Source organism: Osmerus mordax, chromosome 26 (assembly GCF_038355195.1).
Source record: "Osmerus mordax isolate fOsmMor3 chromosome 26, fOsmMor3.pri, whole genome shotgun sequence".
Taxonomy (NCBI): Eukaryota; Metazoa; Chordata; class Actinopteri; order Osmeriformes; family Osmeridae; genus Osmerus; species Osmerus mordax.
The window spans coordinates 6309423-6326358 of NC_090075.1; the positions used below are offsets into that span (position 1 = coordinate 6309423).

At 51.7% G+C, this 16936-nt stretch overlaps 1 protein-coding gene across 1 annotated transcript; it reads left to right on the forward strand.

Moving 5' to 3' along the window:
* Positions 1-315: 315 nt before the first annotated feature.
* Positions 316-12218, forward strand: ndnf (neuron-derived neurotrophic factor). Its single transcript, XM_067229894.1, has 4 exons — positions 316-496; positions 7099-7332; positions 8389-8513; positions 10354-12218. The coding sequence occupies exons 2-4, from the start codon at positions 7100-7102 to the stop codon at positions 11769-11771; spliced, it is 1776 nt and encodes a 591-aa protein (XP_067085995.1). The 5' UTR covers positions 316-496; position 7099; the 3' UTR covers positions 11772-12218.
* The last annotated feature ends 4718 nt before the right edge of the window (positions 12219-16936 follow it).

Here is a 16936-nt window from a genome sequence, read left to right on the forward strand (position 1 = left end):
GTTTCCATTCATAAAGTGATGGTATTTCAAGGCCGTGCGTGTGATAGGTCTGCAGTTGATTCTGGCCGGCCACTGGTTGGTTTTGTGTGCGCTGGGGCTGTAATCTCCTGAAGGAGTGGGCTGGTTCTTGGAGTCTCCTCTAGGCAGAACGCAGGGGAGAAGTTCGCACCAGTTCAGTTTTGCTCTCAGTCAGTCTCAATAGCAGCCGCGCGCCAGGGGAGGCACGCGCAGCCAGAACTCAGGATACCCACTCTGTCTCGAGACGAGCTAAACCTTTTCAGAAGTACCGCACGCACCCCAGATCTAATCCTATTGCAAACACACCAGAACCGAATTAAGGAATCTACTGGACTCCGGAAAGGGACAACTTCATTGATTTTGAAAGTGCCCAAAGTCCCGTTTTCTTTCTTGTGTTCTCTGGGCTTCGGTCCGTTTGAATCCCATCCTCCAGAAGACACAAGTTTCATACTCATTTCAACATTCATTGATTTTAAAGGTAAGAAGTCTTTTACATTTTTACACGAATCCACGAAATTTCGTGTCGTAAACTAAATGTGTCTGACTTGTCACTTACACACTTGACAAACTTATTTCAAAACACGATAAGTGACCACTTTATAAACATATCGGAGTTTAAAAACTGAGTTTTTTATACGAGTGCTGTAAGATGGTTTGTGAAGCGCTTTTGTAGATAGCTTTGTAGGCAGAGAGGTCCTTAAATATAAAGCCTTTTGGAATAAAAGGCGACTGCCTTTGAAACGCCTTCCAGATAGCAGGGGAAGAGGTTTTGTGGTTTACAACTCCGGGAAGTTAAGGGTTTCAAACACATTTCAGTCAAGCCCGGGCTAGCGTGCTCTTTTAATCTGTTTCCTAGTTCGGCTGTATTTCACTGGGCACGATGAATGTCGCGTAAAACGGATGCACTTTTGCTTGAGGTTGAAAAGGACACGCGGAAGGCAGCGTCCGCAGGCTCTTGGTCTGGGGCTGAAATTCCGTGCTTTGTACTCGTCACCGGGTTCCCATGCTCTCCGGGGTGACGGAGCGCCCTCAAAAGACGCCAGACGCAATTCATCAATATGCGTTCTCGCCCCTTTCTACGGTGCTCTGCACAAACTACGTTCGCTACATTGGTCCTTTTCATTGCGTTCCTGACAATATAAAATGCTACAAATGTTAAGGGGTAACTGTTTTGGGGCACCAGTGTTGGTGGGTCATTTCCTGTGTGGAAAGTGGATGAATGCACCTGCGAGAACCGTTATCTTTGGCAGTTCATCGATAGCCCAGTGACTCTGGACACAGTTTTATCCTCTTGGGTTAGAAAGCAAAGTATTAATTTGAGCTTTTCAGCCTTCTTCTTCAGATACGTTTGTTAGGACTAAATAAGTGTTTAATTCAGTGCTTGGTTAAATAATACTTGGTTAGAGCATTCGAAAATTGTGGTTTCCAGTGTTATGGAATATCTGAAGCTTTTGTGGAAAAAGGAAATTCAGGCCTATTCAGTTGAGATGTTTGGGAGCCTATAGTTTAATCATTTAAGATATTCTCTGACCGGGGAAGGACGGCGGAAAGATACTGTTACGCTTTCTTTCCCCTCGTCCGCAAGACTCCTGTTTTTCCGTTTCTGTCTCCGTGGGGTTAGGAGCTTCACAATGAGAGACAGACTGAGAATGGGAATTTGAATAACTGTATTTTATCGGCAGAGTGAAGCCCCACTGCCTGCCGTAGGCTACTTTCTAAGGAGAATGAACCATGAACAAAAAGTCTTAAAATGGGAAGGTCTTGTGTTGCATACCGTAACTAAACCGTCATTTGCATATGAACACCCCCGACTGAAAGAATTCCGCCAGTGTTGCCATAGCCATTATGCGTCCCGAGCGGTGACAGGCGGCCGTGTAGGTAGGCTACAGTCTTCCTCGAGTTGCCTTTGTCCAGTTCGGTGTCACTTCCAGAGTCGTTGGCGGAAATTAAGGACGTAGCAACAGGTTTTTACACCCTCGTTTAAATTATTCATCATAAACACACCCACTCCCAGGCCCTGGCGCATTCACAGCGCAGATCTACCATTATTCTCCCGTAAACACAGCAGAGACGGCGGCCTCAGACCCGCATTCTCTGTGCCACCGAAGGGCCGCCCAGTACGCGCTCACTGCCCGTCAGAACAACACGGAAAGTGATTGACTCATTTCACACCACATAGCTCCGGAGCTCAGGCTCCTTTATACAGTGTTTGGTCGGCGGGTGAACGACTTTCCCAGGGGGTATTTTGTGTGCTAATCGGTGTGATCTCCCCCTCCGCCGCCGCAGTGACAGCGATGAAGACCACATCAGTCAAAAGTCCCACCCCCCACCTCTCATTTGAAAGACTCATTTGTAGTGCGGTAATAGCGGGTGCCCCCTGCGACCTGACCCGCTCTTCGGAGAAACATTCCTGGATGCGGCCTCGACCATAAAACCGAGAGGCGGAGACGGAAAATAGCGAGGCCCACGTCTGTCCGCCGGTGCTGCGCCAGAACGTCTCTGCGGCCTGATGATGCGAGTAGTTGAGAGAGTCTTAACTGCGCGTGATGATTTGGATGGCATGAAGACAGAGTGAGAGTGATGATGTACACTTATACACATGCTCTGGATGAGAGGAATGTGATGGTGTGGGAAAACACACACACACTTACACACACACAGGCACACACACACGTATGCACACACACTCAGACAGGCACTCACACACACACACCCCCTCCCCCCCCCCCCCACACACACACACACACACTCCATCACAGACTAAATTCCTACCCTTGGATGCGCTCCCCGAACCACAGTCTCTCTACCAATTCATTAATGAGCTGTTTGGCCGTCCAAGAGCACCAGACCTGCTGTGGTCTGGCCCTGGATACAGGACAGGGCTCTGGGCCCTGGTTTCATCTCAGGTTGTGAGCCCTGGTCGACCCCCCCCCCCCCCCCACAACGGTCAACCCCCCCCCCCCCCCCCCCCCCCCCCCTTTCCCCTCGTGAGCTCTACCGTGACAGTGGTGATGGAGGCCTCCACAGCTGCATGGCTACTGTAAATCAGCTCTGTGGAGAGAGAGAGAGAGAGAGAGAGAGAAAGAGAGGAAAGGAGAGAGAGGAAAGGAGAGAGAGGAGAGAGAGAGGAGAGAGAGAGAGCGAGGAGAGAGAGAGAGAGAGGAGAGAAGAGGGGGAGAGAGAGGGATATATAGGTAGGGAGAGAGAGAGAGACAACAGCAGTGAATAAGAGAACAGTCAGAGTCTCCAGGCTCTCGGCCTGCCAGACGGCCGACAGGAGGAATCCAGAGTGTCTCTTTATTTGTGTTTGAAATGAAAGTGTCCTTTCTTCCTGGCGGGCTGATAATGAGCACCATGTGGAAGCAGACAGGAGGTTAGCCGTCGTGACAGAACAGGAGGGAGGCTGGCCTGCCGTGTGTGTGGGGGGGGGGGGAATAAACACATACCAGCTTATGTATACACACATGCACACGTGTAGGTAGACGTGAAGCACACCGAACCACAGGCATGCCCGGACACACACACACACACGTACACAGAGAAACATGCACGCACACATACAGAGATACATTCACGCACAGAAGCAAACTCAGGTGTACACAAAACATGCAGGCATGTTGTGATGTTGGACAGTGGGAAGGCAGGACTGCTGTGTGTGTGCGTGGGCGTGTGTGTGTGTGTGTCTGAGTGCTTGTGTGTGTGTGTGTGTGTGTGATGAGGGGTAAAGTGCCCTGTGAAGCTGTCATGTTATCCATCACTCAGAAGGACCTGCATACATGCTCGACACATGCTAGTCATCAAGCTGCACTCTCTTTTCATACACTGGCTGCTGGAAAAGTAACTCACACACACACACACACTCAGTCACACACCCACGCACAGACACAGACACATAAACAAACCAACATACCGACCCTGGTCAAAGAAGCTGAGCCGCACGAACTGAGCGGGGCAGTTTATGCAGCGTAATGACCGGGCGATTGGCTTACGACACGGCCAATCAGGTGTGCGAAGAGCTCTCTCTCTCCCTTTCATCTTGTTATTAATGGACTGATGGATGATTCTAACAGAAGTGATTGATGCTGTTTCAGAGATTGCCTCCATCTGGGTCGTGTGTTCGAGTGTCGTTCCCTTGGCCGGGTGTTGTGTGCATAGCTAATGTTCCACAGGACTGTAATGGCCGCCTGATTAGCGCTGTGCTAACGTTGTTGTTCTGTGGGGGAAGGGCCAGGGCCAACACTCCCTCTGCAGCTTAAGTCCAAATAATAAAAATGATGTGTTCATTTAGCTGATGTTTTTATCCAAAGCAACATACATTTGAACCTGCAACCTCTTGATCTGCAGTCAAATGCTCTGGGAGTCCCCAGCCCACAACTTCAGCCCCCAACCACCAACCACCAACCCCAGCCCCAGCCCCAACCCAAACCCCCAACCCCAGCCCCAGCCCCAGCCCCCAGCCCCCAACCACCAATCCCAACACAGTTTTTTCCCCCCACAACCAAAAAGAATTTCAAAGTTTTGAACAAAGTCCACTCCGGAGTGAAACTGAAAAGTAAATGAATATATAAATAAAAAAAAAAAGAGGCAGCAAAACAAAGTTGACACGATTGTGGCCGGCTCTGCCTTCAAATTATCCTCCCCCAAATTACCATCATACATCCTCCCTCACTCTAATTAAACATTAGACTTTATTTGTTCCAGATGCAGTGTTTTGAAGTTTTATTTTGGTAAGGCAGCTTGCTGGTCTGAGAATGGGTCTGGCTCTTGGTCCCAGGACTGTGTTCAGCCTTCCAGCCTCCCAGCCTTCCAGCCTCCCAGCCTCCCAGCCTTCCCAGCCTCCCAGCCTCAGGGGTAGAACAGGGGTAGTAACAGCTCTCCATTTAATATGCAGGTGTCATTTTCCAGAGCCGGGCCATGCATGAGAGCTGAGTGTGGGACTGGGAGGGTGTCACTCTGGGGTGGTTGGTGCCCACGTGGCCGTGCGACACGGCGCTGGTGTCCCTCTCTCCACCTCTGGCGAGGAGCTGTCGTCCACGGAGATCGAGTACGGAGGTCAGGTATCAGATGTTGGGCTGGAGTGCGTATCGAGTGTGTTTCTTACGCTGGAGGTCAGACACCCACACGCGCACACACACACACACACACACACACACACACACACACACACACACACACACACACACACACCACTACACTCACACACTGGATGGGTTGGTGTTACTACAGTCCCCTGATCAGAGAGAGAGAGCGCCCATATCTGATGACATCACCGCTGTTTGGGATTGGTGCAGCCGCAGGGGCCTGTGTGTATGTGTGTGTACTGTATATAAGTGTGTCTGTGTAGCTATGTGTGTGTGGAAGGCTGGATGTGCGTGTCTATGTGTGTGCATATGCCTGTACACGTGTGTGTGTGCTTGTTTGTGTATGTACTGTACGCGTGTGTGTGTTATGATGTGTATGAGTGTGAAACCTGGTGTCAGATCGTCGAACCCGTCCGTGTATGTTTGTGTGCATTGCGTTCGCGCGCGTGTGTGCACTGCGTTCACGTGTGTGTGCAAGTGTTTCCGTGTGTTTGGAGACAGAGAGAACCTCAGCCCAGAACATGCCACCTCGTCGCTGCCTGGTGTATTAATAGAGTCATCTTTGTTCCGGCCGACACGCTTGTGAAGTGGAGAAAGACAAGCAGACAAGACGAGTCTGAGATAAGGATCTCCTCGAACCTCAAAGCGCCACTTAGAACGCTCTCCTCCCCCTTCCTGTAAAGGCGGTGGGGGGGGGGGGGGGGGGGGGAGGGGGGAGGGTGGGTGGGGGGCAGACTCTGACAGCTGCTGTCACGCCTCCTCGCTGGTCCGTGTTTAACGAGGAAGACGAAGCCGTGATGAAGATTTGCGTAGCGTGGAGACATGGCAGTTGTAGACTACTTCCACACCTACTATCTGTCTGCATGGAGGGAGGGAGGAAGGGAGGGGATAGGGAAAGAAAAAAAGGTGTAAGGGAGGGAGGAAGGTAGGGGGAGAGAGGAATATATGGCGAGAGAGTGGGAGACGGGGATGGTGGGTTTGGAGGAGAGAAGGAGAGAGGGTGAGAGGGAGGGAGGGGAGGGAGGGATGAGGCCATGTTTGTACGACAGGACGCCGAAACGGGCCTAGAGATTATTCTGTATGAGCGTGTGTGAGAGAGCGAGAGAGATTAGCTGAATCCACTGGAAGAAAAGAGCGTGATCAAGGGGTGGGAAAGACAGAGGGGATCGAGGGCAAGAAGTGGAGACAGAGAGAGGGAGAGAGAGAGAGAGAGGGAGGGAGAAAGAGAGCGTGAGAGAAGGAGAGAGAGAGGTCATTAATAGGACACCTCTAGCTTGCAGTAAATGACAGTAAAGTATCTGGCTAAGCTGCCATCATTAGCCTGATTAAATCACCAGGGATTTGACTTCACCATCATGTGCAGCTGATGGGAGTGGATCAACAAGGGGAGGATATGGGATGGTTCCTGAGAGCTGCTGGTCTGAGGATGACCAGGGAGCTAGTTCCTCCACTCTGCTCACAGATTCACTCTGATCACTGACAAATATCTCCCCCTCTCCTACTCCCCCTCTCTACAACCCTCCTTCTCTCTTCCCAACCCTCCTCTCCCCCTCTCCACAACCCTCCTCCCCTCCCTCCCTCCCTTCTACTCCCCCCTCTCTCCCCTCCTCTCCCCTTTTCCTCTTTTGGCTCCATGTTACTGTGTGTGTGTTTCAGGATGAAACTAGGTTGGGGCTGTGTGTGTGTGTGTGTTTACATGTGTATTCTAGGATTAGGCTTATTTGTAGAAGTGTGTGTGTGTGTGTGTAAAGTCTGTAGGCTGAATTGTGACAGTGTGTGTGTGTTCTATAGGCTGTATAGTGACGTGTGTGTTCTCCAAGCTGTATAGTGACCATGTGTGTGTGTGTGTTCTCTAGGCTGCATAGTGACGGTGGGTGTGTGTTCTCCAAGCTGTATAGTGATGATGTGTGTGTGTGTGTTCTATAGGCTGTATAGTGGCGGTGGGTGTGTGTGTTCTCTAGGCTGCATAGTGACGGTGGGTGTGTGCTCTGTGTTCCAGAATGAGGCTGTATTCAGGATCCCAGGCCTGGAGGCGGTCCCAGACCCAGACCCTGATCCTGGCCCCAGCCCTGGTCCTTGTCCTGGTCCTAGGGGCGGTGGCCCAGAAACTTCCCACCCGGGACGAGGGTCTGTTCCAGATGCAGATCCGAGACAAGGCCCTTTTCCATGACTCCTCCGTCATTCCCGACGGAGCCGAGATCAGCGGATATCTGTTCAGGGACACGCCCAAAAGGTGAGAGAACACGACTTTTACAAACACGACCCTTTATAAACACAATATTTACAGACATGACCTTTACAAACACAACCTTTTACAACCATGACCTTGACAAACACAACCCTTAATAAACACGATATTTAGAGACGCGACCTTTACAAACACAACCCTTTAAAAACACGATATTTACAGACATGACCTTTACAAACAAGACATTTATAGACACAACCTTTACAAACACTGAGCGAGTAGGTTGTCCCCAGTCAGGCCAGATGAGAGTTGAGTGAGCATGTCCATTCATCATCTGGATGCTTCCTGTAAGTGGACTGGTAAACAGGAAGACACTGTATCATGTTTACAGATTCTGCAGAGGAATGCATAATAGATGAGAGAGTAATATCCATGTGAGCGGGTGTATGGACAGAGGCCAAGGCCAGTGTCTGGGTCTACAGCAAAGGTTCTGTAAATGTGGTGGTGGGGAGGCTGTCTGGGTCTAGGGCTAGGATTGGGAGCTGGTGTTGGCCCATCATGGCAGGGTGAGGGTGGAGCCAGGGTTAGGATGGTGGAGCCAGGGTTAGGATGGTGGAGCCAGGGTCATGAGGGTGGAGCCAGGATCATGAGGGTGGAGCCAGGGTCATGAGGGTGGAGCCAGGGTCATGATGGTGGAGCCAGGGTTAGGATGGTGGAGCCAGGGTCATGAGGGTGGAGCCAGGGTCATGAGGGTGGAGCCAAGGTCATGATGGTGGAGCCAGGGTCATGAGGGTGGAGCCAGGGTCATGATGGTGGAGCCAGGGTCATGAGGGTGGAGCCAGGGTCATGAGGGTGGAGCCAGGGTCATGAGGGTGGAGCAGGGTCATGAGGGTGGAGCAGGGTCATGAGGGTGGAGCCAGGGTCATGAGGATGGAGCCAGGGTCATGAGGGTGGAGCCAGGGTCATGAGGGTGGAGCAGGGTCATGAGGGTGGAGCCAGGGTCATGAGGGTGGAGCCAGGGTCATGAGGGTGGAGCCAGGGTCATGATGGCAGGGGGATGGTGTCGCCCGGGTCTTTAACGAGGGTGTCTGGTCTTCACAGGTACTACTTTGTGGTGGAGGAGGACAACACGCCGCTGTCAGTGACAGTGACGCCGTGTGACGCCCCGCTGGAGTGGAAACTCACCCTGCAGGAGCTCCCAGAGGACGCCAGCGGAGAGGGATCAGGTACCTGGACACCCTGACCCTGACCTTAACCTTGACCATAACTCCAACACTGAACATGACACCCAGCACTAAACATGATATACAACACTGACCACTGAACACAACACACAACACTGGAAACTGAACACGGCACCAAACACCGTCTTGAAAGTGTCAAGTACCCCAAAACTAAATCAAGGATCAGAAGGGCTAACAGCTCTAACAGAGTTCTAACAGTATCCCAGTAGTCAGAGTCAAGGTAGAAGCTATAATTACCAAGCCCAGTGCAAAGTAACCACATCTCAGCTACCAGGCACGGTGCAACAATAATAACATCTCAACTACGGTGCCACAATAATGTCTTAATGATAGTGTTCCACGGTGCCTGATGACAGGAGAGTGTGAAGGAACCAAGGTTTGCTCTGGTGCTCTGGTCTTAGTTTCCACAGCTCAGAGGAACCGAGGACAGACATCCAGTCTACTGCCAACCCTAGAACTCCTCCGGTAGACCAACAGTCTTTCTATGAGACACGCTCGTTGTCTGAGGGAGAGAGCGGAGGTTCATAGCCTCAAATAGGGCTGGCTCCTTTTCACGAACCTTTCGCGAAGGTGTTTCGTGAGCTGGGTTCCTAATTTAACCACTTCTCAGTGTGATTGGATCAAGTGATTCGCCCTATCAAGTGATTGAACACATGACGTGATTTGCCATATCAAGTGATTCGCCATATCAAGTGATTCGCCATATCAACTGTTTCGCCATATCAAGTTACCTTTCAAATCAAGTGAACGAACCAGATTCCTGCAGGACATGCTTGGAGTGAGGACTCTCAAACAGAGTTGTCGCTCATTGGTTCAGAGACAGAAATAGAGAGAGAGAGGGAGAGAGAGAGAGAAAGAGAGAGAGGGAGAGAGAAATAGAGAGAGAGGGAGAGAGAGAAATATATAGAGAGAGAGAGAGAGAGAGAGAGAGGGGGGAAAAGAGAGAGAGGGAGAGAGAGAGAGAGAGAGAGAGAGAGAGAGAGAGAGAGAGAGAGAGAGAGAGAGAGAGAGAGAGAGAGAGAGAGAGAGAGAGAGAGAGCTCTGTAAACACACAGACAGCCTAACCCCTCTGTCTGGCCGCCTGTGTGTCGCTCTCCCCCCTCAAGGTCTCGTCCGTGAGTGGATCTGTGAGCTTAGCTTCAGTACCACGCCATGCTCTCTGGCTGACAAACATAATATTATGGTTCCATGACCAGTAGAGGTTCGAGCTGGCCCTGGGCCGGCTCATGCAGAGGCTACAAGGCATGTCTTTGTAAACTCTGCTTGCTTGGAGAGGCCAGGTGAATACCTGCCTGTGATCTCCGTGGATGTTTGGAGAGAAAACATGGATGCCGGCCGGTGAGGGGCTAATGGTCCGCGAGGCCCGGAGAGATTCACCATGACCCCATGACACATTAAAGAGGTTGTTCTTAGCACCTGTGGAAATTAGTTAACATCAGGTCCAAAATGAGAAAACACATTTTTCAAAACAAACCTCATGGGGAATGAGAGTGGAGAAATAAGGTTTGGTCGATGGAATAGTTTGATGTCCGTGCGGAGAGATGACGTGCGTGTGTGTGTATGTTGGAGTGAGGTGATGTGTGCGTTCCTGTGCGTGCTTGGAGGGAGCCGATGTTGTGCGTGTGCGTCCCTGTGTGTGTGTGTTGGCATCGGAACCGGCGTGTGCGTGTTCCCGTGTGTGTGTGTCGGCAGGCATCTGATGGCGTGTGTGTTTCCTGTGAGTGTGTGTGTCGGCAGGCATCTGATGGCGTGTGTGTTTCCTGTGAGTGTGTCTGTCGGCAGGCATCTGATGGCGTGTGTGTTTCCTGTGTGTGTGTTCCAGGTGAGCCTGAGCCCCTGGACCAGCAGAAGCAGCAGCAGCAGCAGCAGCAGCAGCAGGGGACGGTGGACGAGGGGGCGGAGCTCTTCTCCTACAAGGGCAACGACGTCGAGTCCTACGTGGCCACCAGCACGCCGTCCGGACTCTACCAGCTGGAGCTGCTCTCCACCGAGAAGGACAGCAACTTCAAGCTCTACGCCACCACCACCCCGGAGTCCGACCAGCCCTACCCCGAGCTGCCCTACGACCCCAGGGTGGACGTGACGGCCCTGGGCCGTACCACCGTCACCCTGGCGTGGAAGCCCACCCCCACGGGGCAGTCGATGGGCCAGCCGGTGCAGTACTGTGTCGTCATCAACAAGGAGCACAACTTCAAGAGCATGTGCGCCGCCGAGGCCAAGATCAACGCCGACGACGCCTTCATGATGGCGCCCAAACCCGGCCGCGACTTCAGCCCCTTCGACTTCGCCCACTTCGGCTTCCCCCCTCCCGACAACGACTTTGGCAAGGACCGGGGCGTCGCCGGCAACAAGATCTCCCGCTCCTTCCAGGCCAAGCCCCGGAACGCCGACATCGTCAAGGTGTGCATCGGCAACAAGAACATTTTCACTGTGTCCGACCTGAAGCCCGACACGCAGTTCTACTTCGACGTGTTCGCGGTGAACGCCGCCACCAACACCAGCACGGCCTACGTGGGCACGTTCGCCCGCACCAAGGAGGAGGCGCGGCAGAAGACGGTGGAGCTGAAGGACGGCAAGGTCTCCGACGTCTTCGTCAAGCGGAAGGGCAGCAAGTTCCTGCGCTTCGCCCCCGTCTCCTCCCACCAGCGGGTGGCGCTCTTCGTCCACGCCTGCCTGGACGCCGTCCAGGTGCAGGTGCGCCGCGACGGCAAGCTCCTCCTCTCGCAGAACGTCGAGGGCGTCCGGCAGTTTCAGCTGCGCGGCAAGCCCAAGGCCAAGTACCTGATCCGTCTGCGAGGGAGCCGGAAGGGCGCGTCCACCCTGAAGGTCCTGGCCACCACCCGGCGCACCAGCAAGCAGCCGTTCCCCTCCCTGCCCGAGGACACCCGCATCAAGGCCTTCGACAAGCTGCGCACCTGCTCGTCCGCCACCGTGGCCTGGCTGGGGACGCAGGACCGCAACAAGTACTGCGTGTACCGCCGCGAGGTCGCCGACGGTTACGGCGAGGAGCAACGCCGCCGCGAGCAGAACCAGTGCGCCGGGCCGGAGACCCGCCGGAAGTCGGAGAAGGTCCTCTGCAAGTACTTCCACAGCGCCAACCTCCAGAAGGCGGTCACCACGGAAACCATCACGGGGCTGGAGGCGGGGAAGACGTACCTGTTGGACGTTTACGTGGTGGGGCACAGCGGGCACTCTGTCAAATACCAGAGCAAACTGGTGAAAACCAGGAGATACTGCTAAAAGACTCTGAATAAATCTATTATAATTAAATCTATATATATGAAAAAAAAAAGTTTATTTAACTCTAAGTGATATTCTACTAAGGAGTGCGTACAGACTGAGGCAGCCAGGGAGCCCGTGGCCCAGACTGAACTGTTCGTAGAGAGAGATATCAACCTGTATATTTATGTTTACATTTCGTTGTGGCGTGGCGAGCGACCCTGTAGCCCGATGAGTTCTGAGACCGCCGCCGCGATCTCGGCATCTCGGTGCCAACCTCTAGACACAGCTTCAAACAAGAGCATTCTCATTCCCCTACGTCTGTGTTGTTGCTGCATGACTTTTGCGTTGTATTGGTTTGTTCCTCCAGTTTCAATTCAACCCGCAGAGATCCCAACCCCTGTATAGTTCTCTCCCTGGATGTATACACGAAACGCTGAGGAGAGATTTAAATTATTTTATACTTTGTTTTGCCTCTTGTTGTTTCATTTTTTGTTGTCGTTGTTGTTTTTTGGGGGGGATTGATCGTGCGTTTTCTATTGACTCTTTGCTGTTAGGAGGAGTTGTGGGAGGAGCTTAGGAGGAGGTTTTCCAGTTGTGGGAGGAGCTTAGCGTCCGTTGAGACATTCCTGTGTGTATCTCAGCCAGTGTAGGCCCTAGAGTCCGTCTGTAAATGTGTTGTGTGCTGAAGGCCTGTGTTGTCACTGTATCACTGTGTCTGTCACATGTACAGAGTTGTCCTGCCAATATTCATGTACATAAACACTAAATATAGACCCAGTAATCCCGGTGTCACCCAGGGTGTCGCGTTCTTCTCTCACACATCACACGATCAAAGCCACAGGCTGCGCATACGCAGCATTCCCAATATTGTGTTTATGGATTTTGCATTAAGCCCCGGTTACGTCTGCATCAGCAGAACCTGATCCTCGGGCAGAAACGATTACGACATCCAAGAGCATACTCCCCAGACAGCATGCTGATGAATAATTCAAACCAACGTATTTCAATCTCCTCAGACACCTGTTTGGTGGAAAACCGCTGTGAGGCTGAGTGCTTCTGCTAGCTAGACCTGGTGCTACATGATGATAATGGATTCATTTAGCAAATGGTTTTATCCAAAGCCATGTAAAGAGTGGGATTTGGGCCTGCAACATCTTGAGCTGTCGACAAAGGTTCCAACCACAGAGCTATACCCATCCCTGTTTAAGAGTGGGTGAGAATCAGTGTCTGTAGGACAGTGTGTGGGTGTGTCAAATGCCCTACCACTGAGCTGTACCTATCCCTGTGTAAGAGTGTCTGTGTATGTGTGTGTGTAACAGTGTGTGTGTGTGTGTGTGTCAAATTCTCTCCAACTGAGCTCTGCGTACATCAGGCACCTGATTTAGCTCTGTGGATCAGAGGTGACTGACTCACTATTTCAGCAGCACATATATCAACTGCAACGAGGCTCAGAGGAGAAACACACGCATCTACACCCACATCCACTCACATCCACACATCTACACACACACACACAACCGTGCACACACACATGCAGGTCTACACACACGTGCATGTAAAAGCACACGTCCGGCAAACACACGTCTACACACACACACATTTACACATGCACGTCCGCACACGCACACACACATACACACACATGAAAGGTGCCAGTCAAACCAAGGCTTAGGGGAGACAGGGGAGCTGTCCTCTGGTTGGACCCTGGCTGACCAGCTGCTGCTTGTGAATCTCCAGGTGTTTCCACCTCCATCCCCCCTCCTGTCTCCTGCTAGCCCTGCTCCATCCAGCAGCCCTGGGTAGCACTGCTCCATCCAGCAGCCCTGGGTAGCACTGCTCCATCCAGCAGCCCTGGGTAGCCCTGCTCCATCCAGCAGCCCTGGGCAGCCCTGCTCCATCCAGCTGCCCTGGGTAGCCCTGCTCCATCCAGCAGCCCTGGGTAGCCCTGCTCCATCCAGCAGCCCTGGGCAGCCCTGTTCCATCCAGCTGCCCTGGGTAGCCCTGCTCCATCCAGCAGCCCTGGGCAGCCCTGCTCCATCCAGCAGCCCTGGGCAGCCCTGCTCCATCCAGCAGCCCTGGGCAGCCCTGCTCCATCCAGCAGCCCTGGGCAGCCCTGCTCCATCCAGCAGCCCTGGGTAGCCCTGCTCCATCCAGCAGCCCTGGGCAGCCCTGCGTAGCCCCGTGTAGCCTTGTGAAGGCCCTGCAGTCCAGTGAAGGGATGCTAATGAAGCTGGCCGCTGGGCACCTGTGTGGTCAGAACCACACAGACCTCCATCTTTTTTTGTCTGTGTAAGAGTGTGTGAGAGTCCGTGTGCATGTCTGCATAGGTGTGTGTGTGTGTACACAGTGTGTGTGTGTGTGTGTGTGTGTGCGTGTGTCCCTTACAGCCAGGTCTCCTTCTCTACCAGGGAAAGAGGGGGAGGGGGAGGGCTTGAGAGAGAGGGGGTGGGGGAGGAGGGAATGGGGGGTGGTGGGGGGAAACATCAAACAAAAGGTGGCCAGAATCCTACATCTACAGTCTCAGGTTTGGGCATTACAGTAAAATGCACACTTACATTCGGAAAAACCTTGGATGGAGCCATCTGTGTGTTAGTCAGACTGAGGTTTCCCTGCAGTGAAAATATTTACTCAAAAGTAAAACCCTCTGAAAGTATTTATTTCAGTGCGATCCTCCGCCATGTTCTAAATGTGGTTTCTGTTCCTACTGGCTCAGAGGCCCTCCTTTGGCAGTAAAAGGAGCCAGCGTTGGGTTCCAGAACTCAACTCCAGGCTTGAGACACTGCGGTAGAATTGTTGGGGTCTCAGGGATAATGTGTACTGGGATGAGGGAGAATGTGTACTGGGATCAACTCCCTGGAGAGAGACAAAATCCTCTGAGAGATATTGAGAGGCAAAAATACTGCAGTGTTTACTGTAAAATACTGTACTGTGGAAGTAGTTGTTTGGCCTTTCTTCAGGATGTAAACACACCCCAGTCTGGTCTCAGTGGTGTGTCATGAACCTGGGAGAGGGTCTATGAAGGATGAGACATATCAACTCATTTGCATATTTGGCGGAAATAAATTGCTCATATGAGGCTTCGGGGTTCTAAACAGGTTATTGGGTTAAAATAAGGTTTTGGCGTTCTAAGAAGATTTGGGGTTCTGGTGTTCTAAACAGGTCCTGGGGTCCTAAGTCGTGTTGAAGTGTTGTCCTGGTGGTCTACGTTTTCAGTGTTTAAACAGTTTCCCTGCTGAAAGAAACTCATTCAAACTCAAATGACTCAAATTAACCCTGAGAGATTAGCCTTTTGTGGTGATTCATTTACATTAGACTGAACAGCAGGCCCTCTGAGATCTGGTGCGTCCTGTGTGTGTGTCTGTGTGTGTGCACGTGTGTGTGTGCATCAGTGTGTGTGTGCTTATTTGTGAGTCTTCCTGTGTGTGTGCACGTGTGTGTTTTCCTGCGCGCGAGTGCGTTCGTGAGAGTGTGCGTGAGATTGTTTGAATGTGTGTATGTGGGCTTCTTCCTGTGCGTGTCTGCATGCGTGTGCGTATGTATGTGTATTTTCCAATGCGAGTGTGTGTGTGGTCAGTAGCAGTCGGTCTGGATCACCTGGGGGGACCAGTGAAAGCTGAGTGAAGGTTAATGGGTCAGGAGGTCCACTGGGGGTCACAGGTCAGAAAAAGGTCATGACCTCTAATGGTCTCTGCCCTGACTCTCAGACCAAGGCGTTGAAAGAGAGGTCACACGTTGGGGGTAGGAGGGGTGTTAGGGTGGGGGGGGTTGGGGGCTGGGGAAGGAACACACAAAGGTTTCACTTTGTGTATGTCCGTTTCTAATTTAAGGTCAGTCTCTACTTTTTCAGCATGTCCTCAAGGTCACTGTTACAAACTGAAACCAAGTTAAACGGAATAACTCATATGATTCATTTCAAACTTAATAATGACGTGCAGAGTAATACTTACAAGTCACAATATATATGAAATAAAACTGTACACCACAAATAATCTTAATGAAGAACATTTTCAGTCACTGTTTCAAGAGGAGTTTGAGTCTGTCGCTTTGGATGAAAGCGTATGCTAAATGAATAAAATGTCATGAAGGCAAGTGGAGAAACTGTGAACTGGTTCGGTTAACCTGAAGTGAAAGGGGAAATTGACCATATGTCCTTCAGGATTTGGACTACAGAGCGTAAAGTGCTGAGTTGGAGCAGCGTTGATCCTGACGAGCATGAGGAGCCATCCTGAACCGCTGTCCAGCTCAGCGACTCTGCAGTAAACAACCGCATCATGACTCACACACTCTGAAGTAACCTTGCCAACCAGCCCTGGTCACGTGGACTGACCAATCCCGGAGAAGCCTCGTGGGCAGCCATCTTGCATCAGGAAGTGATTAGGGTAAACAAGGGCTGCAAACATTGTAAACAACACTGTGGTTGTACTGATTAGAGGAGAGGAAGAGATTGCTTGAAGACGTGTGAGTCTATCAAGCAGACAAACACACAAACACACTCAGGCCTGTGTACTGAACTCCTCTAATCTCCCTGAAGAGGAGTCAGGATCAACACATTCAGGTGGATTATGTGTTTCCTCTTCCCTGGCGGGGATGGAGGCCTGATGTGTGTGTGTGTGCATGTGTGCGCACTTGTGTGCGTCTGCGTGAGCGCAAACTTGTCTGGCGTGTGTGCGGGTGTGTGTGTTCTTTTCCACCTCTGGCGTGTCAGCTTGTTTAGACAGTGTGATGGCCGCATGCACAGATGGAGACACATCCAGAGTGAGGTAGACCTCCTGTGCAAGGTGATGACCTTGTATCATCACTCTCACGTTCTGGCTGAGTGAGACATCCTCCTAACAACACACACACTCTCACACACACAGATATTCTCACACATACACACAGTGTCTCTCTCACACACAGTCTCTCTCTCTCTCTCTCTCTCTCTCTCTCTCTCTCTCTCTCTCTCTCTCTCTCTCTCTCTCTCACACACACACACACATACTCTCTCTCACATGCATACTCTCTCTCTCTCTCTCTCACACACACACACACACACACTCTCTCTCTCACACACATACACACTCTCTCTCACACACAAACACACGCACACACACACAAACAGACACTCAAAAACACTGATTGCTGCATTTGGATTAGAGTACAATGTGAAAATATTTAATTATATGCAGTGGAAAAACAGTGCT